The sequence below is a fragment of the Salvelinus fontinalis genome, chromosome 23 (assembly GCF_029448725.1).
Source record: "Salvelinus fontinalis isolate EN_2023a chromosome 23, ASM2944872v1, whole genome shotgun sequence".
NCBI classification, from domain to species: domain Eukaryota; kingdom Metazoa; phylum Chordata; class Actinopteri; order Salmoniformes; family Salmonidae; genus Salvelinus; species Salvelinus fontinalis.
In genome coordinates, this window is record NC_074687.1 from 9,407,373 (window position 1) to 9,434,926 (window position 27,554).

The 27,554-nt window shown below is 44.9% G+C and overlaps 2 protein-coding genes across 2 annotated transcripts in view; both read right to left on the reverse strand.

Annotated features, from left to right (window-relative positions):
• Window positions 1-1,372: 1,372 nt before the first annotated feature.
• Window positions 1,373-27,554, reverse strand: part of LOC129820827 (calcitonin gene-related peptide type 1 receptor-like) — a 48,783-nt gene continuing 22,601 nt past the window's right edge. Inside the window, exons 2-13 of the mRNA XM_055877827.1 lie at window positions 25,238-25,363; window positions 18,391-18,544; window positions 14,654-14,764; window positions 13,733-13,845; window positions 13,266-13,357; window positions 12,978-13,104; window positions 12,142-12,295; window positions 11,891-11,951; window positions 11,549-11,615; window positions 5,084-5,302; window positions 2,294-2,335; window positions 1,373-1,652 (exon numbers count right to left, since the gene is read on the reverse strand). Coding sequence (XP_055733802.1) covers window positions 1,431-1,652; window positions 2,294-2,335; window positions 5,084-5,302; window positions 11,549-11,615; window positions 11,891-11,951; window positions 12,142-12,295; window positions 12,978-13,104; window positions 13,266-13,357; window positions 13,733-13,845; window positions 14,654-14,764; window positions 18,391-18,544; window positions 25,238-25,312 — 1,437 coding nt within the window. The 5' untranslated portion in view covers window positions 25,313-25,363 and the 3' untranslated portion in view covers window positions 1,373-1,430. The remainder of the gene's footprint in view (window positions 1,653-2,293; window positions 2,336-5,083; window positions 5,303-11,548; window positions 11,616-11,890; window positions 11,952-12,141; window positions 12,296-12,977; window positions 13,105-13,265; window positions 13,358-13,732; window positions 13,846-14,653; window positions 14,765-18,390; window positions 18,545-25,237; window positions 25,364-27,554) is intronic.
• LOC129820826 (general transcription factor II-I repeat domain-containing protein 2-like) lies at window positions 21,431-24,456 on the reverse strand. Its single transcript, XM_055877826.1, has one exon. It carries the CDS (start codon window positions 24,394-24,396, stop codon window positions 22,576-22,578), a length of 1,821 nt encoding a protein of 606 aa, XP_055733801.1. The 5' UTR covers window positions 24,397-24,456; the 3' UTR covers window positions 21,431-22,575.

Genomic DNA, 27,554 nt, shown 5'->3' on the forward strand with positions numbered 1-27,554 from the left:
AGAAGCCTACCCTGTAATTTGTCATATTAAAAAAAGATTCTGCTCATGTCTCCAGTCAAATAAAGTGTAGTAGAATTACATTATGTGTTTTTCCCAGAAAGAATAAACGTATATAGCCCAGGCTACTATTCAATACACACTCCGCCATTCATTGAAATGTATTTTTTGAGGACAGTGATTGAGTTATCTTAAATTATGACTTCCATTACGACTATTTTACATAAGTCTACAAATGCAATGATGCACGGAATGCATATGCTAGCTCGTGATTTTTCTGTTCGTTACTCGTCTTGTTGTCTGAGGAAAAGTAAATGTGGACAGTTATCCTAACATCTTCAAAGTGCGCAGTAAGGACAAAAGTCATTGCATCCTCAACTTGCATGTTCTGTTCAGATTAATTACAATAATCTAAATGTGATTTCTGTAATTCTGAGCACAGTGGGTGGACACCCTAATCAGGTTATGGGTGCATATGGGTCCAGTAAATGTCTCAAAGATCCATTAAATTAAAATATGCCTGTCAAATTTCCAGCGACACATTTTCATAATGGAAACCCTGCTTGTGTATAGTTGCTGCAAGTGTAACCTTGTCCTCAACTTTAGCTCAGATTCAGCTAGACTAAAGGAACACAGAACATAGCCTCAGAGTTCATAGTGGTATAGTTGTAATGTGTAAAAAATAACCAACAAGAGCATTCTTGGTTTGGCACAAAGCAAGTCACAAATAAAAAAAAATGGCAAACATCCAAGCTTTATCTAAACTAATAATATCATAATTTGGATTGTCAAACCCTCTTTTGACTTGAACAGTCATGTTGAAAGGACTGCCTAATATTTAAATGCTTTAAGACAAATAATCAGAATATATACATTTGGCTTCCTCTGAAAAGTGGAACAGTATCTCAGAACATGGATACATGAAAAATAGTGATTCTCACAAGGCAGATAAAACGATTAAGTGCCCATTTAAACATGTTAATCGAAGGTAGTTTTTTTTCAGTGTGTATAATGCTTCTATTGTTTATCCCTTCTTTTTGAGGGGGGTGCTTATGCAGCAAATATCGGGAGGACAGTTCAGTTCTCCAACCTCGCTGTGTGACAGTAACCCAGTAACCATAGTAACAAACTGCAGTCCCCCCTTCCCTCAACTCCATTCCTAAACATGCTGCAGCCCCCCACCACTTCCCCCACCCCTCCCCTCATTCCCAAACACGCTGCAGCCCCCCCTTCACCCACCTCTCCCCTACATTCCCAAAGATGCTGCGCCCCCCCCTTCTTCCCCCAACCCTCCATTTCCAAACAAGATGCAGCCCCTCTCCATTTCCAAACATGCTGCATCCCCCCCAACCTCCATTCTCAAACACGCTGCACCCTCCCACCCCCCTTCCCCTCCCCTCCATTCCCAAATACGCAGCAGAGTTAGCCTTTCTTCAGGCAAACGGGTTCTCCGATTTTAAGATGGAGGTCTCAACGTCAAGGCAGCCCCCCTTGCCATTCAAATGTTCTGTGTTGCTGTCGATGCTGTAGCAGCCCTGGACATCGGTGATGGACGAGGCTGTGTATGAGGCGGACCGCATGGCATCCGAGTGGGTCAAGGTGCTCCCGAACTGCATACGGTACTGGTTCCAATGTCTCCTCAGAACCCCTTGCACCTGCCAAGACACAATGTGGACCATAGGATTCAGTACACAGAAAATACATGAATAAAGTTAGCAATGAATTACTTTCATGAATGACTAAGACTGAATTAACCTTAATTGCAAGACCCTCCATGTATCTTCATACAGTATTTGCCTCGCCATCTTCCAGTCATTTACAAGGACCATATTGACCCTTGTCCTCGCCATGCGTTTTGTGAAGCATGGCTATCAAAGGAGGTAAAGAGTCAAGCAAACCAAATCCAAACCCAAATTACTACTTTGGTACAAAACCCTCTTCAGCACTGCTGATACCACTCTGTGGACTGTCCCTTGACTGTCTCTGGATGCCTGCCAATGCTTTCATGATCTCTAGTCTGGGAGAATCCTCTCCAGAAACTCTAACACGCTCCCATGCAATGCTCTGGAAGGTCAACGTCCCAAGATACATCCCCAGGTCAACTCCCGGGGAGGGTATGCAAAGAGGAAGTGTCCTAACCTCGGCGTATACACACAGGGGGCTGAGGACAAGGAGGTACAGGGGAGGAGAGGGTTGCAAAATTCCTGAAACAGTCCCAAAACTCTCATCCAACCCAGAATAATTTATCTGGGATTTCAGAAAACCTGATGGACATGATAGTGCGTGAGAAACGTACCTCTCCGTTGAAGAAGCAGAAGATGGTGGCCACCAGCAGCCCCTGAAAAAAAAATGTGTTGCCCAGTCAGGTGATAAATGCATCATCACTTCCCGAGGAGAATGTCTCAAGTTCTCAAACAGCAAAAAACAGTTGAGGCATTGGGCAGAATGCTGATTTTGCCACTTTCATGCATTTTGGCAGCTTTTCGAGGAGCATGTAAAACAAGTGTGAGAGAGAGCGAAAGAGAGAGAGAGAGAGAGAGAGCGATAGAGAGAGAGACAGAGAGAGCAAGAGAGAGAGAGACAGAGAGAGACAGAGACAAAGACGTTGTGTTGTATGATTTATTGAGCTGATTCAGCCTGGCCCCAGAACGCTCCGACTGCACCTCCCCACCATGAGCTGCAGCATTCAACCCTCCCCTCCCAGACAGTGACTTATGTTTTCCTTCCTGCCAGTCTTCCACAGGCCATGGGATAAAGATGCCGGAGCTGAAAGGCGTCGACCTGGTCTTCATAAATACTCACAAGCCAATAATAGGGAACACAGTGAGAGACGGCGGCTTCAGATTAATGTGTTTGATGCGCTTATAACTCTGGACAAGAACATCTGCCAAGGGACTACGGACAACACACATATCCAATGCCATCAGAAAGTATTCACACCCCTGGACTTTTTCCACTTTTTGTTGTATTACATCCTGAATGAAAAGTGAAACGTATTAAGTCAATAGATATTCAACCCGTTTGTTATAGAAAGACAAAATAAGTTCAGGAGTAAAAATGTGCCTGCATGATTTTTGATTGACTATCTCATCTTTCAACTCCACACATACAATTATCTGAAAGTTCCATCAGTCGAGCAGTGAATTTCAAACACAGATTCAACCACAAAAACCATGGAGGTTTTCCAAAGCCTCGCAAAGAAGTGCACCTCTTGGTAGATAAGTCAAAATAAAAAAGCAGACATTGAATATCCCTTTGAGCATGGTGAAGTTATTAATTACACATTGGAGGGTGTATCGATACAACCAGTCACTGCAAAGATACAGGCGTCCTTCCTAACTCAGTTGCCGGAGAGGAGGAAAACAGCTCAGGGATTTCTCAATGAGGTCAATGATGACTTTAAAAAAGTTACAGAATTTAATGGCTGTGAGGAAACTGAGGATGGATCGACAACATTGTAGGTACTCCACAAGAGTGACAGAGTGAAAAGAAGGAAGCCTGTACATAATAAAACTATTACAAAACATGCATCCTGTTTGTAATAAGGCAGTAAACTAAAACTGAAAAAAATGTGGCAAAGGAATGAACTAACCAGAATACAAAGAGTTATGTTTGGGGCAAATTAATCACTTTTTCATTATGGTGTAGATGGGTAAAAAATATATATACACTATACGACCAAAAGTATGTGGACACCTGGTCGTCCAACATCTCATTCCAAAATCATGAGCATTAATATGCAGTTGGTCCCCCCTTTGCTGCTATAACAGCCTCTAGTCTTCTGGTATGGCTTTCCACTAGATGTTGGAACATTGCTGCGGGGACTTGCTTCCATTCAGTCACAAGAGCATTAATGAGGTCAGGCACTGATGTTGGATGATTAGGCCTGGCTCTCAGTCAGCGTTCCAATTCATCCTAAAGATGTTCGATGGGGTTGAGGTCAGGGCTCTGTGCAGGCCATTTAAGTTATTCCACACCGATCTCAACAAACCATTTCTGTATGGACCTTGCTTTGTTCATGGGAGCATTGTCACGCTGAAACAGGAAAGGGCCTTCCCCAAACTGTTGCCACAATGTTGGAAGCACAGAATCGTCTAGAATGTAATTGTATGCTGTAGCGTTAAAATTTCCCTTCACTGGAACTAAGGGGCCTAGACCGTACCATGAAAAACAGTCCCAGACCATTATTACTCCTCCACCAAACTTTACAGTTGGCACTATGCATTGGGGCAGGTTGCGTTCTCCTGGCATCCGCCAAACCCAGATTCGTCCGTTGGGCTGTCTGATGGTGAAACGTGATTGATCACTCCAGAGAACGCGTTTCCACTGCTCTGGAGTCCAATGGCGGCAAGCTTCACACAACTCCAGCCGACGCTTGGCATTGCACACGGTGATCTTAGGCTTGTTTGCGGCTGCTCAGCCATGAAAACTCATTTCATGAAGCTCCCAACGAACAGTTCTTGTGCTGACATTGTTTCCCGAGGCAGTTTGGAACTCGGTAGCGAGTGTTACAACCGAGGGCAGATGATTTTTACACGCTACGCGCTTAAGCACTTGGTGGTCCCGTTCTGTGAGCTTGTGTGGCCTACCACGTTACGGCTGAGCCGTTGTTGCTCCTAGATATTTCCATTTCACAATAACAGTACTTACAGTTGACCGGGGCAGCTCTAGCAGGGAAGATATTTGAAGAAATGACTTGTTGGAAAGGTGGCATCCTATGACGGTGCCACAATGAGTCACTGAGCTCTACAGTAAGGCCATTCTACTGCCAATGTTTGTCTATGGAGATTGCATGGTTGTGTGCTCGATTTTATACACCTGTCAGCAACGGGTGTGGCTGAAATAGCTGAATCCACTAATTTGAAGGGATATCCACATACCTGTGTATATATAGTGTATATATTTAATCACTTTTGAATTCAGGCTCTAACAACAACAAGTCAAGGGCTATAAATACTTTCTGAAGGCATTTTACATAGAAATTGATTCTAACATCGGTTGGAAAGATGTAAGATATATTACTGTAAACCTAGAAATGTATCATTTCACTGAGCTGGGGTAACTAGTAGAGAATAGATAGTCTTACCTGATAATGCATTAAGATGTGCATGATGTAGTCGTAGATCTCAGAGGAGACCCGTTCCTCTGGTTTGTAGGGCAACAGGACGTACTGGATGCCCAGGAGAGGCACAAGAATCAGGGTGGCGCGCACGGCCTTCATGTAGAGGCTGGACTCAGCCTGGTGGGTCACCTTCAACTTGGTGATCAGGACACGCACAATGTTCAACAGGAAGAACAGGTTCACCTTAAAAGAGAAGGAGAGAGAAAACTGACAAATTAGTCAGAATAATATTAGCAGTATAGAGGACATGCTTATCCAAAGGACCCGCAATCACCATACAGGAAAAATATAAAAAATACTGTTCAGGACTGTTAGCAACAGTGTGTTCACTTCTTGATGTTGGAAAATTGTGAATTATGGGTAATTCTTAAGTTTCTGAATCACTGATGTCGAGAGTGGATTCACAAAATCACCATTACAATTCTCGTATTGACCAAACAAGGAGAAAACATAAAATCAAATCAAATGTATTTTTTAAGCCATTTTTACATTAGCAGATGTGCTTTTACAGAAACCCAGCTTTGAACCCTAAACAGAAAGCAATGCAGATGTAGAAGCACTGTGACTAGGAAAAACTCCCTAGAAAGTCAGGAACCTAGGAAGAAACCTAGAGAGGAACCAGGCTCCGAGGGGTGGCCAGTCCTCTTTTGGCTGTGCTGGGTAGAGATAATAAGAGTACATGGAAATTATTAAGGCATGATCGTTCTTCAAGATGTTCATAGATGACCAGCAGGGTCAAATAATAATAACAGTGGTTGTAGAGGGTGCAACAGGTCAGCACCTCAGGAGTAAATGTTAGTTGGCTTTTCATAGCTGAGCATTCAGAGGTCGAGACAGCAGGTGCGGTAGAGAGAGAGAGAGAGGGGGGGGAGAGAGAGGGTCGAAAACAGCAGGTCCGGGGCAAGGAAGCACGTCGGGCGAACAGCTCAGTGTTCCATAGCTGAAGGCAGAACAGTTGAAACTGGAGTAGCAGCACGACAAGGTAGCACATTATGCAGAAGTCCTCAAAATATAGAAACATCAGCACATCTGATAAGACAATCCAGCTGTGTACCAGATTGGACCCTCAGATAATAATTTGCTGGTTTCCTTTGAAGGGTGACCAGTGACATGTTGTTCTGCCAAATGACTCATGGGCGGGTCAGTCCACAGAGGGACCAACCGTTGAGGCCAAACTGCAGGGAAAAAAGAACTACTGGATATAAGAGCAACGTCAACTCACCATCATTACGACCAGGAATACGACTTTCCCAAAGCAGATCCTGTGTTTTGCCAACCACCCAGGACAATGGATCGGATCCCAGCCGGTGAACCAAAACAACGTCGCCGTAAAAGGGGCAGACAAAGCGCTCTTCTGATCAAGCTCCGGAGACGGGCACATCGCGCACCACTCCCTAGCATACTACTCGCCAATGTCCAGTCTCTTGACAACAAGGTTGATGAAATCCGAGCAAGGGTAGCATTCCAGAGAGACATAAGAGACTGTAACGTTCTTTGCTTCATGGAAACATGGCTCACTCGAGACACGCTATCGGAGTCGGTACAGCCACCTGGTTTCTTCACGCATCGCACCGACAGAAACAAGCATCTTTCTGGTAAGAAGAGGGGATGGTATGCCTTATGATTAACGAGACGTGGTGTGATCATAATAACATACAGGTACTCAAGTCCTTCTGTTCGCCTGACTTAGAATTCCTCACAATCAAATATCGACCGCATTATCTACCATGGGAATTATCTTCGATTATAATCACAGCCGTATATATTCCCCCCCAAGCAGACACATCGATGGCCCTGAGCGAACTTTATTTGACTCTATGTAAACTAGAAACCACATATCCTGAGGCTGCATTCATTGTTGCTGGGGATTTTAACAAGGCTAATCTGAAAACTAGACTCCCTAAATTCTATCAGCATATCCATTGTGCTACCAGGGCTGGTAAAACCCTAGATCATTGTTATTCTAACTTCCGCGACGCATATAAGGCCCTCCCCCACCCTGCTTTCGGAAAAGCTGACCACGACTCCATTTCGTTGCTCCCTGCCTATAGACAGAGACTAAAACAGGAAGCTCCCGCACTCAGGTCTGTTCAGCGCTGGTCCGACCAATCTGATTCCACGCTTTAAGATTGCTTCGATCACGTGGATTGGGATATGTTCCGCATTGCGTCAAACAACAACATTCACGAATACGCTGATTCGGTGCGCGAGTTCTTTAGCAAGTGCATCGGTGATGTCGTACCCACAGCAACTATTAAAACATTCCCAAACCAGAAACCGTGGATTGATGGCAGCATTCACGCGAAACTGAAAGCGCGAACCACTGCTTTTAACCAGGGCAAGGTGACCGGAAACATGACCGAATACAAACAGTGTAGCTATTCCCTCAGCAAGGCAATCAAACAACCTAAGCATCAGTATAGAGACAAAGCAGAGTCGCAATTCAACGGCTCAGACACAAGAGGTATGTGGAAGGGTCTACAGTCAATCATGGATTACAAAAAGAAAACCAGGCCCGTCGCGGACCAGGATGTCTTCCTCCCAGACAGACTAAACAACTTTTTGCTCGCTTTGAGGACAATACAGTGCCACTGACATGGCCCGCTACCAAAACCTGCAGACTCTCCTTCACTGCAGCCGACGTGAGTAAAACATTTAAACGTTTTAACCCTCGCAAGACTGCAAGCCCAGACAGCATCCCCAGCCGCGTCCTCAGAGCATGCGCAGACCAGCTGGCTGGTGTGTTTATAGACATATTCAATCAATCCTTATCCCAGTCTGTTGTTCCCACATGCTTCAAGAGGGCCACCATTGTTCCTGTTCCCAAGAAAGCTAAGGCAACTGAGCTAAACAACTACCGCCCCGTAGCACTCCCTTCCGTCAGCATGAAGTGCTTTGAGAGACTAGTCAAGGACCATATCACCGCAACCTGACACCTTACACCCACTCTAATTTGCTTACCGCCCCAATAGGTCCACAGACGACGCAATCGCAACCACACTGCACACTGCCCTAACCCATCTGGACAAGAGGAATACCTATTTGAGAATGCTGTTCATCGACTACAGCTCAGCATTTAACACCATAGTACCCTCCAAACTCGTCATCAAGCTCGAGACCCTGGGTCTCGACCCCGCCCTCTGCAACTGGGTACTGGACTTCCTGACGGGCCGCCCCCAGGTGGTGAGGGTAGGTAACTACATCTTCACCCCGCTGATCCTCAACACTGGGGCCCCAGAAGGGTGTGTTCTGAGCCCTCTCCTGTACTCTCTGTTCACCCACGACTGCCTGGCCATGCACGCCTCCAACTCAATCATCAAGTTTGCAGACGACACTAGAGTGGTAGGCTTGATTACCAACAAAGACGAGATGGCCTACAGGGAGGAGGTGAGGGCCCTTGGAGTGTGGTGTCAGGAAAATAACCTCACACTCAATGTCAACAAAACAAAGGAGATGATCGTAGACTTCAGGAAACAGCAGAGGGAGCACCCCCCTATCCACATCGACGGGACAGTAGTGGAGAGGGTAGTAAGTTTTAAGTTCCTCGGCGTACACATCACGGACAAAATAAATAGGTCCACCCACACAGACAGCGTGGTGAAGAAGGCGCAGCAGCGCCTCTTCAACCTCAGGAGGCTGAAGAAATTTGGCTTGTCACCAAAAGCACTCACAAACTTCTACAGATGCACAATCGAGAGCATCCTGTCGGACTGTATCACCGCCTTGTACGGCAACTGCTCCGCCCACAACCGTAAGGCTCTCCAGAGGGTAGTGAGGTCTGCACAACGCATCACCAGGGGCAATCTACCTGCCCTCCAGGACACCTACACCACCCGATGTCACAGGAAGAGCCATAAAGATCATCAAGGACATCATCCAGAAGGCGAGGTCAGTACAGGTGCATCAAAGCAGGGACCGGGAGACTGAAAAACAGCTTCTATCTCAAGGCCATCAGACTGTTAAACAGCCACCACTAACATTGAGTGGCTGCTGCCAACATACTGACTCAACTCCAGCCACTTTAATAATGGAAAAATGTATGTAAAAAATGTATCACTAGCCACTTTAAACAATGCCACTTAATATAATGTTACATACCCTACATTACTCATCTCATATGTATATACTGTACTCTATACTATCTACTGCATCTTGCCATCTTTATGTAATACATGTATCACTAGCCACTTTAAACAATGTCACTTTTATATGTTTACATACCTTACATTACTCATCTCATATTTATATACTGTACTCGATACCATCGACTGCATCTTGCCTATGCCGTTCGGTACCATCACTCATTCATATATCTTTATGTACATATTCTTTATCCCTTTACACTTATGGGTATAAGGTAGTAGTTGTGGAATTGTTAGGTTAGATTACTCGTTGGTTATTTTTTATTTTATTTTTATTTCACCTTTATTTAACCAGGTAGGCTAGTTGAGAACAAGTTCTCATTTGCAACTGCGACCTGGCCAAGATAAAGCACAGCAGTGTGAACAGACAACAACACAGAGTTACACATTTAGTAAACAATAAACAAGTCAATAACATGGTAGAAAAAAGAGAATCTATATACAATGTGTGCAAAAGGCATGAGGTAGGCAATAAATCGAGTAATTACAATTTAGCAGATTAACACTGGAGTGATAAATCATCAGATGATCATGTGCAAGAAGAGATACTGGTGTGCAAAAGAGAAGGAAAGTAAATAAATAAAAGCAGTATGGGGGGTGAGGTAGGTAAATTGGGTGGGTAGTTCACAGATGGACTATGTACAGCTGCAGCGATCGGTTAGCTGCTCGGATAGCAGATTTTTAAAATTGTTGAGGGAGATAAAAGTCTCCAACTTCAGAGATTTTTGCAATTCGTTCCAGTCGCAGGCAGCAGAGAACTGGAAGGAAAGGCGTCCAAATGAGGTTTTGGCTTTAGGGATGATCAGTGAGATACACCTGCTGGAGCGCGTGCTACGGGTGGGTGTAGCCATCGTGACCAGTGAACTGAGATAAGGCGGCACTTTACCTAGCATAGCCTTGTAGATGACCTGGAGCCAGTGGGTCTGACGACGAACATGTAGCGAGGGCCAGCCGACTAGGGCATACAGGTCGCAGTGGTGGGTCGTATAAGGTGCTTTAGTAACAAAACGGATGGCACTGTGATAGACTGCATCCAGTTTGCTGAGTAGAGTATTGGAAGCTATTTTGTAGATGACATCGCCAAAGTCGAGGATCGGTAGGATAGTCAGTTTTACTAGGGTAAGTTTGGCGGCGTGAGTGAAGGAGGCTTTGTTGCGGAATAGAAAGCCGACTCTAGATTTGATTTTGGATTGGAGATGTTTGATATGAGTCTGGAAGGAGAGTTTGCAGTCTAGCCAGACACCTAGGTACTTATAGATGTCCACATATTCTAGGTTGGAACCGTCCAGGGTGGTGATGCTAGTCGGGCGTGCGGGTGCAGGAAGCGAACGGTTAAAAAGCATGCATTTGGTTTTACTAGCGTTTAAGAGCAGTTGGAGGCCACGGAAGGAGTGTTGTATGGCATTGAAGCTCGTTTGGAGGTTAGATAGCACAGTGTCCAAGGAAGGGCCGGAAGTGTACAGAATGGTGTCGTCTGCATAGAGGTGGATCAGGGAATCGCCCGCAGCAAGAGCAACATCATTGATGTATACAGAGAAAAGAGTCGGCCCGAGAATTGAACCCTGTGGTACCCCCATAGAGACTGCCAGAGGACCGGACAACATGCCCTCCGATTTGACACACTGAACTCTGTCTGCAAAGTAGTTGGTGAACCAGGCAAGGCAGTCATTAGAAAAACCGAGGCTACTGAGTCTGCCGATAAGAATATGGTGATTGACAGAGTCGAAAGCCTTGGCCAGGTCGATGAAGACGGCTGCACAGTAATGTCTTTTATCGATGGCGGTTATGACATCGTTTAGTACCTTGAGCGTGGCTGAGGTGCACCCGTGACCGGCTCGGAAACCGGATTGCACAGCGGAGAGGGTACGGTGGGATTCGAGATGGTCAGTGATCTGTTTGTTGACTTGGCTTTCTGTTATTACTGCATTGTCGGAACTAGCACAAGCGTTTCACTACAGTCGCATTAACATCTGCTAACCATGTGTATGTGACAAATAAAATGTGATTTGATTTGATTTGATTTAAATTAAAGGGATAGTTCTGTGAAATTATTTACGTAGATATTACTTGGCCAATTTAACAAAACTAAACTGTGAATTTCAGTCTCTCCTTGTCCATAGGCTGCTTTCAAGGTAAGGAAACTAAATATGTAATTTCACTGAACTATCCCTTTAAAATTAAAACAAAATTCTGGTACACTGCAACCTCTTTTTATTCAAGATTGCCCTCAACAGTCGCCAGAATATAGTTTTTAAAATGCATCAACCTAACTGTATTACAGACTTACCAACAGAGCAGCGCAGATGGGCCCATGGATTATGTAGAGGAGTGAAGTGTTGGAGCTTATCCAACAACTGTAGGAGGGAGAGAGACGAATCAGCCATTCAGGGTCTGCCACCTTCTTTTATTGTTGAAATTCCATTTAAAAGGAGATGCTTACAGGAAAAATATTAATAAAAAATGTAATTGAAAGCACTAGAAGGCAATCGATACAGGGTAGGGAATACTGGTAGCTGTCATAGAAACTAATGACAAGAAATAGGCATTATGCTGTATGGATAGCTTGTAGTTTGAGGAATGATCAATTCAATGAAAACAATTAAGGGAAAAAGCGTTGAAAGTAACTCACTTGTCATTGTAGTAGTAACTGCGAGCGATCGCATGTATAGATGCTGGAATTAGAGGAAAGCCTGAAAAACAACAACAGACATCCTTTGTTGGTGACAAACAATGCTACTTCCATGAAATAACATCAAACTTCATATCCTATAAGGGATATGATGTTATCCCCAAAATCTACCCCACCCGTGGAGATAGTACCACATCCCCCAAAAACCTACCCCAGCTGAGGAGATAGTACCACATCCCCCAAAAACCTACCCCATCCGAGGAGATAGTACCACATCAAGTGCTGTTTCTCAGCGAACACGGCAACAACGATAAGGGTGTGCAGGTATATCCCTTCACAGAGCATCCAGAAGTAGTTGCAGCCAAACAGATAAAGATGGATGAACACGGACACTTTACAGCTTGTCTAGAAAGAAGAACATGGGGTGAAATTTAGGGCTGGCCTCACAATATACGACATCATCAACATCTTTAGATGCCGATACCATATCTATTGCGATTCTCACTATTCTATATGTATTGCGATTCGATACTGTGATTTTATTGTGATTTGATGTTCCTAACATATTGCTCATAAAGTCTGCCACAGAGAGACAAGCGAGAGCATGAGAAAATTAGTCATGGAAATAAAACTGCTGAAAACACACTGGGTTACGATTTAAAAAGAAGATGGAGAACAAGATACAGTATAAAAAATAGCAGAGTTTTGACTGGCGCTAGCTAACGCTACCTAGCTAACGCTACCTAGCTAACGCTACCTAGCTAACGCAAAAATAAGTACTATTAATTTGGATCTACGTCATGTAGTTTTTCTGGGCTAAATATCGAATTGAATATCTATAAATGCAGCAGCAAATTAGCAGTGTGTGTCCTACCGTTACATTGGTGTGTGGCTGTATGATATAAATTACATAGCATAATATAGATATACAATTATTTATATTTATATACAAACACGTTATCTACCACCTACCTACCTACCTACCTACCTACCTACCTACCTACCTGCCTACCTACCTACCTACCTACCACCCACCCATCCATCCATCCATCCATCCACCCATCCCTCCAACGATCCATAAACTCACAGGGTTTCTTTGTACCAGCTCCTGGTTATTCGCCACAGCGGTCAACCAGATGATGGTGATGACCGAGTTCAATACAAAGGAGAAGAAGAGGTTTTTGTGGAGAGTGACCCTTTGGCAACTTAAACTCCTACACGAAAGGGGAAAGGAGTAGACGTTGTCATTGTGGAGTTAAAAACAGAAACACAAGGGAAAAGTTCTTTGTATCAGCTATCTGTGAATAAAAACACACTGAGGAACAAAGCCTTTGAGTATTTCATTATTTAAATTGTTTGGTTAATTTATACTCACTTGAAATTGAAAAATATTCCCAGGGAAATGAATAGGGATATCAGTGACAAGCCGTGGCCAATGAGAGCCAAGTAGAATAAATTCATGGCAGTCTGGAAGAGAGCAGACACGATAAGCCTCATATTATCCTAGCATGTGTTAGCCTGGCTAACACCCTATTTCACTACATAATGCACTCAATAATCAGTATAAAATGCCCTTGTTAGTTATAGTCAAATAGCCCTGATAATCACAGAGCAGAGAGCTCAAAGCCTTAGTCAAATACTATCTCCACATGTTTTTTTCAAATGCTTTATGTCCATTTAATCAAAATAACAATCTGCAAGTTTCTGTAGGAGGGCAAAATAACATTCCTCGCATGCAGCAAGCAATTGTTTTTGAATTACTAGAACATCCATTTGATATTCTTTTGACAAAATATTGTGTAATTGAGAAGGTGAATAAAAATGTTTCAGACAGTGACGTACCATTCTGCCTTCGCTAGTGTGCTCGTTGCATCGTGTGTAGTTAGTCCACGTTCGGTTGCTGTCGGGATGCAGAAACCAGTGTCCGTTCTCACTGCAGATTTTTGTCACCATTTCTGTAGAGCATTACATCAAAATGTAGGAGATGAAACTCTAACCACATCAGATACAGGCTTCAAAATGCAGAGCTCTGAAGTTAATCTTCAAAACAGGTACTTTTTCAGAAAATGTCATTTTTCCTCTCAGTAATATAATTTGCAAGTGCTTTTAAAGTAACATAGTTTCTGAAGCCTCTGGTACTTGTATTAAATAAAAAGGAAATGAAAAAATGAAAAAAGAAAGGAATTTGATAAAAAAGGATGGGACTACCCCTCAAAATGGCCAAACTAGCCCGGAAGGAGGAAGGATCGCTGTGTCTGCCTCAAACCCAGTGTTTCTCAATGTTGATCCTGGAGGATCCACTGTGTGTTGGATTTCACTTCCAATGATATCACCCCATTAGACTAGGGGTGTAGAACTCCAGTCCTGGAGAGCCACATGACGTGCAGGCTTTTATTCCAGCCTAGCACTAATACACCAGATGAAACTGGTCCTGTTCCCGACTGATGAATATGACTAGGATTATTTGAAACAGCTGTCTTAGTGCTGGGCTAGAACAAAACCCTGTGCTTTATTTATATCTGCTTGGTTCGAGGGAACCAATGAATTAGAACACCTTGAATCTGCTATTTTAGAATTATTCCAAGACAGAACATAACACGTGAAATAGCTGGAATGATTCAAAGTTACATTTTCTACATTTAATTCAGCAGTTTTTATGGGAGTTGCAGGCTGAAATGAAAACCTGCATAAAAGGTGGGTCCCCACTCTCCAGGAACTTTAGCCCATGTTGGTGGGCACTTGGTGGGCTTTCGAGGGGCTCACCTGAGGGGTCAAAGTCCTGGAAGTAGTCAGGGCAGTGCTGCTCTGAAGTGAAGCCTGCCTCTGTGTCGTCCCAGCACAGCCACCCATCCCAGGTCCGGTTACACACTGGCCCTGCAGCATAGAAACAATCAGAGTTCAAATAAAGCACGTGTTCACATAAAGCAGGAGCACTGAGAGGTCACTGAGAGGACAAGAATCAACAGGTCACGTCAATCAATACGCAGTTGAAATCCATATGTGATATAAGTAAACATGTTGTTTGTTGACACCACACTCAGTAGTTATTAGAGACACCTGCTGATATATAGTGTGTTGCTGACACTAACGTCTTTATTTATTCTTGCCTACAAATCAGGTTAAATAGATTAGGATTCTGCCAATGCTCCTAATTGTATGGTGGAAATGAGACATTACTGTAGAAAACCCAGATCTTGAAACATCCTACATCCCATATGACTGTTTCCTGACTCTGTCTTCCATCCACCATAACATCAATTTTAGGGAAAAAATGTTAAATATCAGCCAGGATGTGTTTCTACCCCTGCCTCTCTCACTGTGTTAAATATCAGCCAGGATGTGTTTCTACCCCTGCCTCTCTCACTGTGTTAAATATCAGCCAGGATGTGTTTCTACCCCTGCCTCTCTCACTGTGTTAAATATCAGCCAGGATGTGTTTCTACCCCTGCCTCTCTCACTGTGTTAAATATCAGCCAGGATGTGTTTCTACCCCTGCCTCTCTCACTGTGTTAAATATCAGCCAGGATGTGTTTCTACCCCTGCCTCTCTCACTGTGTTAAATATCAGCCAGGATGTGTTTCTACCCCTGCCTCTCTCACTATGTTAAATATCAGTCAGGATTTGTTTCTACCCCTGCCTCTCTCACTGTGTTAAATATCAGCCAGGATGTGTTTCTACCCCTGCCTCTCTCACTGTGTTAAATATCAGCCAGGATGTGTTTCTACCCCTGCCTCTCTCACTGTGTTAAATATCAGCCAGGATGTGTTTCTACCCCTGCCTCTCTCACTGTGTTAAATATCAGCCAGGATGTGTTTCTACCCCTGCCTCTCTCACTGTGTTAAATATCAGCCAGGATGTGTTTCTATCCCTGTCTCTCTCACTGTGTTAAATATCAGCCAGGATGTGTTTCTACCCCTGCCTCTCTCACTGTGTTAAATATCAGCCAGGATGTGTTTCTACCCCTGTCTCTCTCACTGTGTTAAATATCAGCCAGGATGTGTTTCTACCCCTGCCTCTCTCACTATGTTAAATATCAGTCAGGATTTGTTTCTACCCCTGCCTCTCTCACTGTGTTAAATATCAGCCAGGATGTGTTTCTACCCCTGCCTCTCTCACTGTGTTAAATATCAGCCAGGATGTGTTTCTACCCCTGCCTCTCTCACTGTGTTAAATATCAGCCAGGATGTGTTTCTACCCCTGCCTCTCTCACTGTGTTAAATATCAGCCAGGATGTGTTTCTACCCCTGTCTATCTCACTGTGTTAAATATCAGCCAGGATGTGTTTCTACCCCTGCCTCTCTCACTGTGTTAAATATCAGCCAGGATGTGTTTCTACCCCTGCCTCTCTCACTGTGTTAAATATCAGCCAGGATGTGTTTCTACACCTGTCTCTCTCACTGTGTTAAATATCAGCCAGGATGTGTTTCTACCCCTGCCTCTCTCACTATGTTAAATATCAGCCAGGATGTGTTTCTACCCCTGCCTCTCTCACTGTGTTAAATATCAGCCAGGATGTGTTTCTACCCCTGCTCTCTCACTATGTTAAATATCAGCCAGGGTGTGTTTCTACCCCTGTCTCTCTCACTGTGTTAAATATCAGCCAGGATGTGTTTCTACCCCTGCCTCTCTCACTGTGTTAAATATCAGCCAGGATGTGTTTCTACCCCTGCCTCTCTCACTGTGTTAAATATCAGCCAGGATGTGTTTCTACCCCTGCCTCTCTCACTGTGTTAAATATCAGCCAGGATGTATTTCTACCCCTGCCTCTCTCACTGTGTTAAATATCAGCCAGGATGTGTTTCTACCCCTGTCTATCTCACTGTGTTAAATATCAGCCAGGATGTGTTTCTACCCCTACCTCTCTCACTGTGTTAAATATCAGCCAGGATGTGTTTCTACCCCTGTCTCTCTCACTGTGTTAAATATCAGCCAGGATGTGTTTCTACCCCTGCCTCTCTCACTGTGTTAAATATCAGCCAGGATGTGTTTCTACCCCTGTCTCTCTCACTGTGTTAAATATCAGCCAGGATGTGTTTCTACCCCTGCCTCTCTCACTATGTACTTTGCATCTCTTTCATCTTGGGGTGGGATGTGTGTTTTAAAGCTTTGGATTGAAATTGACTATCCTCTGGCATGTGTTGACAATAATGCTTGACATAACTGAAGAGCTAGAAGATGTTTTTGAAGGGGAAAGTTATTTTGGAAAACATTTCTACTGACGGAGATGTGTCCTACCTTGGCAACCACCCACACAGACACATTATTAAATACTGTACAACACAACAGTTAAAAGCATTATTTGGCTAACGAGTGGCACAGCGGTCTAAGGCACTGCATCTCAGTGCTTGAAGCATCACTACAGACCCTGGTTTGAATCCAGGCTGTATCACAACCGGCTGTGATCGGCAGTCCCGTAGGGCGGCGCACAACTGGCTCAGCGTCGCCCGGGTTTAGCCGGTGTAGGCCGTCATTGTAAATAAGAATTTGTCTTTAAGTGACTTGCCTAGTTTAATTTAAAATATATATAAATATAAATTAGAAGAAGAGAAAGGTAGCAAATGCACTTTTCCAAATATCTGCAAATGTTTTGGTCAGATAAATCAGGATTATGTTTAGTCTTTAAAAAGCTGTGGTATTGCACCTGTAGCGTTCCCTAACATTAAGTATGACTGAACATAGTTAACAATTTCCATCTGTTCTGTCAGATGCTCCCTCTCTCTCCTGAAGCCTAGCCTTCTGCTGCTCCCCCTCCTCACTATTCCTTACCTCTCCTCACGCACTTACAACCACCACTCTCAGACAGACACCCTAGAGCCACACCTTTCTGTGTGGTAGGATTTCTAATTAGCCAAGACGCCAAGCGAACACCTCCTAGCTGATTGTCGGTGTGACTGCAATGCTAATCAGACACAACGCTAGTGGATTACCATCCAAATGAGAGGTTTACAGCACCTTGTGTAAATTACACCACAGCAACAATGATATATTGGCATTCCTCTCAGTCCCTCAGTCCCTCAGTACCTCAGGCTGGCTTAAGATGCAATGTCTCCTCACCTGCAGACTGGTTAATGTTAATGGTCTGGATACTAATAGACTGGTGGGATTATCAGACCTTAGTCATTGACTACACAAAACAGATTTCTTTTTTCATTCTTCTCCCTATCAAAGAGTTCCTCGTTGGACATCAGGTGCTCAACTCGAGGGCTTATGCAACATGAATCGATCCCAGTTAGGATTCAAACTCATGCTTGAGCACAAGCACTCAGTAATCAAGTCATCGTACCCAATGGGCTGAAGATGTAGCCAACAACCATGATTTTTTTGGGCGTTAGGCAATTTTATTTTTTTATGTACAGTATGTAGCAACCTAATTTTGCTAAAAGACAACTTTCTGATGCTCAACCCCCCCCCCCCCCCCCTCCCCACGCACACATAATAATTCACCATGACCAACTATGCCAGAGGTGCCTGAAAGCAGGTCATTTCTGTTGTGTTTTTACCTATTTTGTTGTGGTCGTTATCCTTCATGATTTTCTGGTAGCACTCGAACTGGGCTGTCACAATCTTGTTCCTGGTGACTCCTATATCGTGGTAGACATTCAGGTGGAGGTGCTGCTGGCTACTGTTCACCTCTGGGCTAGCCGCAACTAAGATCTGCAAGGAGAACCCATAACATCACATACCATACCATAACACATAGAATCACATCACATACCATACCATAACACATAGCATCACATCACATACCATAATACATAGCATTTCGTAAGAAGCATTTCAAGGTCCTGGAGTGGCCTAGCCAGTCTCCAGATCTCAACCCCATAGAAAATCTTTGGAGGGAGTTGAAAGTGCCCAGCAACAGCCCCAAAACATCACTGCTCTAGAGGAGATCTGCATGGAGCAGGGGTGTCAAAGTCAAATGGACGGAGGGCCAAATAAAAAATTTAGCTACAAGCCGAGGGCCGGACTGTTCGAATGTTCATTGAAAAAAATTTTAAATGACGCATATAGTCTAGTGAACCTAATTGAACCTACTGAAAACCTAACAAATATATTCCAATATGATCAGATAAATAAAGCAATATTTTCTTATGGCTCTGTCAGTAATCTTTAATTTTCAACAGACACAAAAGACAAATTTCCTTTATATAAAAATCCCCATAACATGAACATTAAATGAAAGAAACCGGTATTCAAGGCACCATCAGTAGCCTATATTTTCTATTTTAGCAAAAGTGGGCTGTCACGCCCTGGCCTTATTATTCTTTGTTTTCTTTATTATTTTAATTAGGTCAGGGTGTGACATGGGGAATGTTTATGTTTTGTTGGTTTTGGGTGTTTATTTGGTAAAGGGGTTATGGGGTGTAGTAGATGGTTTTGTGTTGAGTGTATATGTCTAGAGTTGTCTATGTTGGTTAGTTATCTAGGAGAGTCTATGGTTACCTGAATGAGTTCCCAATTAGAGACAGCTGATTTCGGTTGTCTCTGATTGGGAGCCTTATTTAGGGTAGCCATAGGCTCTCATTGATTGTGGGTAATTGTCTATGTAAGAACGTTAGTAGCCTGTAAGTTTGTGCACAACGTTTGTAGCTTCACGGTCGTTTTGTTGTTTTGTTAAAGTGTTTTTGTGTCGTGTTCATCTTCGTGTTGTTTAATAAAAGAAGATGGCTTATTTTCCAAGAGCTGCATTTTGGTCCGTTAATCCGCCACACGATCGTGACAGAATTACCCACCATAGGACCAAGCGGCATGACCAGCGGCAACAGGAGAAATACAAGGATTCATGGACATGGGAGGAAATTTTAGACCGGGAGGTACCAGGAGAATATAACCGCCCCAAAGCTGAGCTGGAGGCAGCGAAAGCAGAGAGGCGGCGATATGAGGAGCTAGCTCGGAGACAGGAAAAGGAACCTACAAAGGATCTGGGCTACACTACGTGGGAGGAGATCGACAGGTGGGCGATCAACCCAGGGAGAGTGCCGGAGCCCGCCTGGGATTCTCTGGCGCAGTGCGAGGAGGGATACCGGCGAATGGAGGCAGCACGACGAAGCGGTAGGAAGCCTGTGGGAAAACCCAAAAAATTTCTTTGGGGGGGGCTTAAAGGGAGAGTGGCGAAGTCAGGTAGGAAACCTGCGCCTACTCCCTGTAATTACCGTGGAGAGCGAGAGTACGGGCAGACACCGTGTTACGCAGTAGAGCGCACGGTGTCTCCTGTACGTGTGCATAGCCCGGTGCGGGTTATTCCACCTCCCCGCACTGGCAGGGCTAGATTGAGTATTGAGCCGGATGTCATGAAGCCGGCCCTACATATCTGGCCACCAGTGCGTCTCCTCGGGCCGGTTTACATGGCACCAGCCTTACGCATGGTGTCCCCGGTTCGCCTACATAGCCCGGTGCGGGTTATTCCACCTCCCCGCACTGGTCGGGCAACGGGGAGCATTCAACCAGGTAAGGTTGGTCAGGCTCAATGCTCAAGGGAGCCAATACGCCTGCACGGTCCGGTATTTCCGGCGCCACCTCCCCGCCCCAGTTCAGTGCCACCAGTGCCTACACCACGTAACAGGCTTCCAGTGTGTCTCCAGAGCCCTGTTCCTCCTCCACGCACTCGTCCTATGGTGCGTGTCTCCAGCCCGGTATCACCAATTCCGGCACCACGCACTAAGCCTCTTGTGCGTCTCCAGAGTCCTGTGCATCCTGTTGCTGCTCCCCGCATTAGCCCTGAGATGCGTGTCCCCAGTCCGGTACCACCAGTTCCGGCCCCACGCACTAGGCCTAATGTGCGTCCCCAGGGTCCAGTATGCCCTGTTCCTGCTCCCCGCACTAGCCCTGAGATGCGTGTCCCCAGCCCGGTGCCACCAGTCCCGGCACCACGCACCAGGCCTACAGTGCGCCTCAGCCGGCAGGAGTCTGCCGTCTGCACAGCAATGACTGAACTGCCCGTCTCCCCAGCGCCATCTGAGCCATCCGTCTCCCCAGCGCCATCTGAGCCATCCGTCTCCCCAGCGCCATCTGAGCCATCCGTCTGCAATGAGCCTGCAAAGCCGCCCGTCTGCCATGAGCCTGCAAAGCCGCCCGTCTGCCATGAGCCCACTGAGCCGTCCGCCAGACAGGAGCCGCTAGAGCCGCCAGCCAGACAGGAGCCGCTAGAGCCGTCCGTCAGACAGGATCTGCCAGAGCCGCCAACCAGACAGGATCTGCCAGAGCCGCCAACCAGACAGGATCTGCCAGAGCCGCCAACCAGACAGGATCTGCCAGAGCCGCCAACCAGACAGGAGCAGCCAGATCAGTCAGCCAGCCATGAGCAGCCAGATCCGTCAGCTAGCCATGAGCAGCCAGATCCGTCAGCCAGCCATGAGCAGCCAGATCCGTCAGCCAGCCATGAGCAGCCAGATCCGTCAGCTAGCCATGAGCAGCCAGATCCGTCAGCTAGCCATGAGCAGCCAGATCCGTCAGCTAGCCATGAGCAGCCAGATCCGTCAGCTAGCCATGAGCAGCCAGATCCGTCAGCTAGCCATGAGCAGCCAGATCCGTCAGCTAGCCATGAGCAGCCAGATCCGTCAGCCAGCCATGGGCCATCCCTCAGTCCGGAGCTGCAGTCCCTCAGTCCGGAGCTGCCATTCTTCAGTCCGGAGCTGCCCCTTACCCTGGTGCTGCCCCTTACCCTGGTGCTGCCCCTTACCCTGGTACTGCCCCTTACCCTGGTACTGCCCCTGATCCTGGTACTGCCCCTTACCCTGGTACTGGACCTTAGTCCGGAGCTGTCCCTTAGTCCGGAACTGCCCCTTAATACAATGGGGTTAATGTGGAGGGGGGTCGTTTGGAGGAGGCCTAGGAGGTGGTTAGGTACTGTGGTGACGTGGGGACTACGACCAGAGCCGGAGCCGCCACCGTGGAGGGGAGCCCACCCAGACCCTCCCCTAGACTGTGTATGGTGCGCCCGGAGTTCGCGCCTCAAGGGGGGGGTTATGTCACGCCCTGGCCTTATTATTCTTTGTTTTCTTTATTATTTTAGTTAGGTCAGGGTGTGACATGGGGAATGTTTATGTTTTGTTGGTTTTGGGTGTTTATTTGGTAAAGGGGTTATGGGGTGTAGTAGATGGTTTTGTGTTGAGTGTATATGTCTAGAGTTGTCTATGTTGGTTAGTTATCTAGGAGAGTCTATGGTTACCTGAATGAGTTCCCAATTAGAGACAGCTGATTTCGGTTGTCTCTGATTGGGAGCCTTATTTAGGGTAGCCATAGGCTCTCATTGATTGTGGGTAATTGTCTATGTAAGAACGTTAGTAGCCTGTAAGTTTGTGCACAACGTTTGTAGCTTCACGGTCGTTTTGTTGTTTTGTTAAAGTGTTTTTGTGTCGTGTTCATCTTCGTGTTGTTTAATAAAAGAAGATGGCTTATTTTCCAAGAGCTGCATTTTGGTCCGTTAATCCGCCACACGATCGTGACATGGGCTAAATTTACTTCAAAGAAAAAAACAATAATAGCAATTTTCTATCATCCACTCAACTGAAATATTTTTAAAATATAATTGGATTGAAATACAATAAAATAAAGTGCAAAAATCTATTAATCAAAAACAACACTTTGTTTAAGGAGAAGTAACATGCAGTGAAAACAAATATTAAACTTGAACTTTTAAACTTGAACTGAGTAAAAACTCTAAATATGTGATTGCACAGTAATGTTCACTTGTTTGAGGTTGAGGGTGATACTTGGTGGTGTCCCATCTTTTCCACAAGTTCATCAATGTTCGGGGTAAGGCTCTGAGCTGAGGAAATCCTCAGAATTGAGTGGAGGTGTTCAGCAGTAAGTCGACTTCTGTGTGATGTTTTGTTCAGGTTCATCAAAGAAAACAGTTGTTCACACAGGTATGTGCTGCCAAACATAGACAACGTTTGAGCAGCCTGGATGCGCAGCTGGGGCATTGTGTCGGGGAGGAAACGGGCGAACTCCGCAGCACCCACTGACGCATATTTTGCCCTCAGTGCATCATTGCATTGGAGGTCAATCAACTCCATTTGGAGGTTTGGTGGTGAGCTTTCCACGTCAACAGCAAATGGGTTACCGAGCAGTTCCAACCTGCTTTTTTGTGCTTCAAAGTCAGCAAATCGGCGTCGAAAGTCAGCGGCAAGCATACCTATTTTATCAGCCAACTGTGCGCTCGGGAACGCACTGGTAGAGAGCTTCTCTTTCATGGTCTGGCAGCTGGGAAAGTGGCTCAAATTTTCTTTCCGCATCTGCGTCTCCCACAGAGTCAGTTTGGTTTTAAATGCCTTCACTGTACTGTACATATCAGAGATGACATGATCCCGACCCTGCAGCTGCAAGTTCATTGCATTCAGATGACTCGTAATGTCACACAGAAAAGCCATTTCACACAGAAACATTTCGTCTCGGAGTTGTGTTGTGTCTTTCCCTTTGCTGTCCAAGAACAGACAAATCTCCTCACGAAGCTCGAAACATCTTTGAAGCACCTTTCCCTGGCTTAGCCATCGCACCTCTGTGTGATAAGGCAAATCACCATGCTCCGTTTCTAACTCCGTCAGAAATGCCTTGAACTGGCGGTGATTCAAACCTTTGGCTCTGATAAAGTTAACTGTGCGCGTGATGATGCTCATTACATGCTCCATTTTCAAGGCTTTACCGCACAACGCTTCCTGGTGTATGATACAATGATAAGCTGTCAGCTCACCTGTCGCGTTTTCCTCTTGCATCTTTTCCCGTATCTTCGCCACCAGTCCGCTCCTGTGTCCACACATCGCAGGTGCTCCGTCGGTTGTCAAACCCACGAGTTTTTCCCAAGGCAGCTCCATCTCATTTACACATCTTGACACCTCTTCATACAAATCATGCCCCGTAGTTGTGCCATGCATAGGACGTAAAGCCAAAAACTCCTCTGTCACGCTTAGGCTGGAGTCCACTCCGCGGATGAAAATTGACAACTGGGCAATGTCAGAAATGTCGGTGCTCTCATCCACAGCCAAGGAATATGCAATGAAATCTTTTCCCTTTTTCACAAGCTGCTCTTTTAGATTGATGGACAACTGGTCTACTCTCTCGGCAATGGTGTTTCTGCTCAGACTCACATTTAAAAAGAGTTGCCTTTTTTCTGGGCAAACTTCGTCACAAACTTTAATCATGCAGTTTTTGATGAAATCCCCCTCCGTAAATGGCCGGGCTGATTTAGCGATCTCTTCTGCCAAAATAAAACTGGCCTTGACAGCAGCCTGGCCTTGTGATTTGGCTTTTTTGAACAGAGCCTGTCGAGATTTGAGGCCTCGTTTTAATTCCTCTGCCTTTTGTAGCCTTTGTTCCATGTCCATATTCTTGTTTTTGTCCGCGTGTTTCGTTTCATAATGTCGTCTCAGATTATACTCTTTCAGTACCGCCACACTTTCTCCACACAGAAGACACACAGGTTTTCCAGCTACCTCCGTGAACATATACTCCGACTCCCACCTTGTTTGAAACCCCCGGTTCTCAGTGTCCACCTTCCGTTTTGCCATTTTTGATGGGTATCTGAAAGTTAATTTTACTGTGATGCTGACGACTGCTGTGCCAATAAATATTGAAATGAAGCAGCCTACTGCTCGGTGCGTCACCGCTGCATTGTGGGAAATGTAGTATTGGTGCGTGTAAAAGATCTGCGGGCTGCCGGCTTGCTGCGGTCTGCGGGCCGGTTCTAATAATAAATCAAGATCATCCCAGGGGCCGTAAAAAACCTTCTCGCGGGCCGGATGTGGCCCGCGGGCCTTGACTCTGACATATGTGGCATGGAGGAATGGGCCAAAATACCAGCAACAGTGTGTGAAAACCTTGTGAAGACTTACAGAAAACATTTGACCTCTGTCATTGCCAACAAAGGGTATATAACAAAGTATTGAGATAAACCTTTGTTATTGACCAAATACTTATTTTCCACCATAATTTGCAAATAAATTCGTAAAAAATCCTACAATGTGATTTTCTGTTTTTAAAAAAAAATCATTTTGTCTGTCATAGTTGAAGTCTATGATGAAAATTACAGGCCTCTCTCATCTTTTTAAGTGGGAGAACTTGCACAATTGGTGGCTGACTAAATACTTTTTTGCCCCACTGTATATGTATGTATGTATGTATGTATGTATGTATGTATGTATGTATGTATGTATGTATGTATGTATGTATGTATGTATGTATGTATGTGTGTGTGTGTGTGTGTGTGTGTGTGTGTGTGTGTGTGTGTGTGTGTGTGTGTGTGTGTGTGTGTGTGTGTGTGTGTGTGTGTGTGTGTGTGTGACAGAGAGAGCGACAGATAGAGATACAGAGTAAAGAGCAAAAGAGAGGGTAAAGAAAGTTAACTCTTGCCTCAGTAGCAGTGCCCAGTAGGAGACAGATGACCATCCAACAGTACCCAAAACAATCCATCTTCTTTTTTGGCATATCAAACGATCCACTCTTCTGGTTATTTCTCCCTCTTTAATGACTATCGATCTGTTGAAAGGAAAAAAAGGTCATTGAAACACAGACTTACATTGTTATTTATACCATTAACTGTTTCTTAGTAAGAAGAGGGTTTGGACAGGGTTTCCCAGTATTTTCAGGTTTTCTCTCACAAAATCACAACTTTGTTGTATAAAAACAACAACATTGGATGTTCTAAGTCCACAACAATGCTTAAAACACATCAGGAGACCCATTTTGAGGTCTGAAAAAAATCGTAAAATTGTTGAATTACCCTTTAACTCAACTGGGCACCACCCAAAGACCGTTGTTTGGTTAGCTGAGTTTCTGTTCATCTGATAGCAGAGTTTGCAAAACAAATAGCCACTGGGTCGATGCAAATAATCATGATATCATTCTAGCAGGAAGGCACAGGCTACTTTGTAGTTAACATTTAATTGAGAAGATTTTTGGGAAAGCCTTTCCATCTACCAGCAGACGGTTATCATTAGCAAGTGACATACGCACGCACACATAGCACACTAAACACACAGACAGGGACGGGAGGTAGTCTAGCAGTGAAGAGAGTTGGGCCAGTAATCGAAAGGTCACTGGTTCAAATCCTCGAGCCAGCAAGATTGAAAAAAATCTGCCGTTCTGCCATTGAGCAAGGCAGTTAACTGCCAACAACTCATCCCCGGACATGGATGTTGATTAAGGCTGCTCCCTGCACCTCTCTGATTCAGAGGGGTTGGGTTAAATGTGGAAGACACATTTCAGTTGAATGCCTTCAGTTGTGCAAAGGGCTATCCCCCTTTCCTGTGGCGTTGCAGGAAAATATGATTTCCTACTAAGTTCAATACATTGTTGAATTCTATCCTATCTCTCTCTCTGTTTTTTCCCTCAGCCCATAACTCAATCCTGTTTCTCAATCTGGTTCTCTCTCCCTCAGCACATAACTCAATCCTGTTTCTCAATCTGGTTCTCTCTCCCTCAGCACATAACTCAATCCTGTTTCTCAATCTGGTTCTCTCTCCCTCAGCACATAACTCAATCCTGTTTCTCAATCTGGTTCTCTCTCCCTCAGCACATAACTCAATCCTGTTTCTCAATCTGGTTCTCTCTCCCTCAGCACATAACTCATTCCTGTTTCTCAATCTGGTTCTCTCTCCCTCAGCACATAACTCAATCCTGTTTCTCAATCTGGTTCTCTCTCCCTCAGCACATCCCTCATTCCTGTTTCTCAATCTGGTTCTCTCTCCCTCAGCACATAACTCAAACCTGTTTCTCAATCTGCTTCTCCCTCCCTCAGCCCATAACTCTTGTGCGCTCTTAAAAGGGCATCCATTTAACATGAACATCACAGCAATCAACACCATTACATTTACATCACTCGTTCCCTCCAATATAAACACATACACCAGTGGCGGTCGTTGCCGTTGTATTCCTTCTCGCATCTATGCGCTCGCCTCTCATCTCTTCCCTTCGCTTGTGGACTTCAATGCACATCAGGTGTATGTGACCAGGCAAAAAAAACCTTCCACGGCAAACAGCTACACGCTGCCTACATAGTTGTCAACATTATTAGCTAAAGTAACGTCATAGTCAGCAAAGCTAATAGAACTAACACGTTAGTAAACCCGCTACAATCATGCAGTAACGTTACAATGTACAGTCAGTAAGCAGTTACACCGGCGGGCCCCGCGGGCAATAAATTAGTCAAACCAAAAAGCTTGACTTGGAAGAGTTCCAGTGTTGTGTTGGATAGTCATAGCCAGCTAGCTAACATAGCATCCCTCTGTTTGTGTGTTTCAGTAGGTTAAACTAGCTGGCTACATTTGCTAGCTAAGTAAGTGGGAAAAATAGACACACTCTCTCTTTCTCTCTCTATTTCTCTCTTGCTTCTCCTTCATTTTGGAAGAAATTCATTTGTAAGTTTATGGAAGGGGGTGAGAACCATGAGCCTCCTAGGTATTGTATTGAAATCAGTGTACCAAAAGGAGAACGGAAGCTAGCTGTCCTCCGGCTACACCATGGTGCTACCCTACAGAGTGCTGTTGAGGCTACTGTAGACCTTATTTGCAAAATAGTGTGTTTTAATCAATTATTTGGTGACATATGATTATATTTCGTATGGTTTTATCTAAAAATTATAACTTTTTAAATGCTTTACAATTAAAATTTTTATGAAATTCACCAAGGAGGATGGTCCTCCTCTGAGGAGCCGCCACTGATGTACACC

Coding starts and splice junctions, on each gene's coding strand:
- LOC129820826 (XM_055877826.1), bottom strand. CDS start 24,396: ATGGCAAAACGGAAGGTGGACACTGAGAACCGGGGGTTTCAAACAAGG.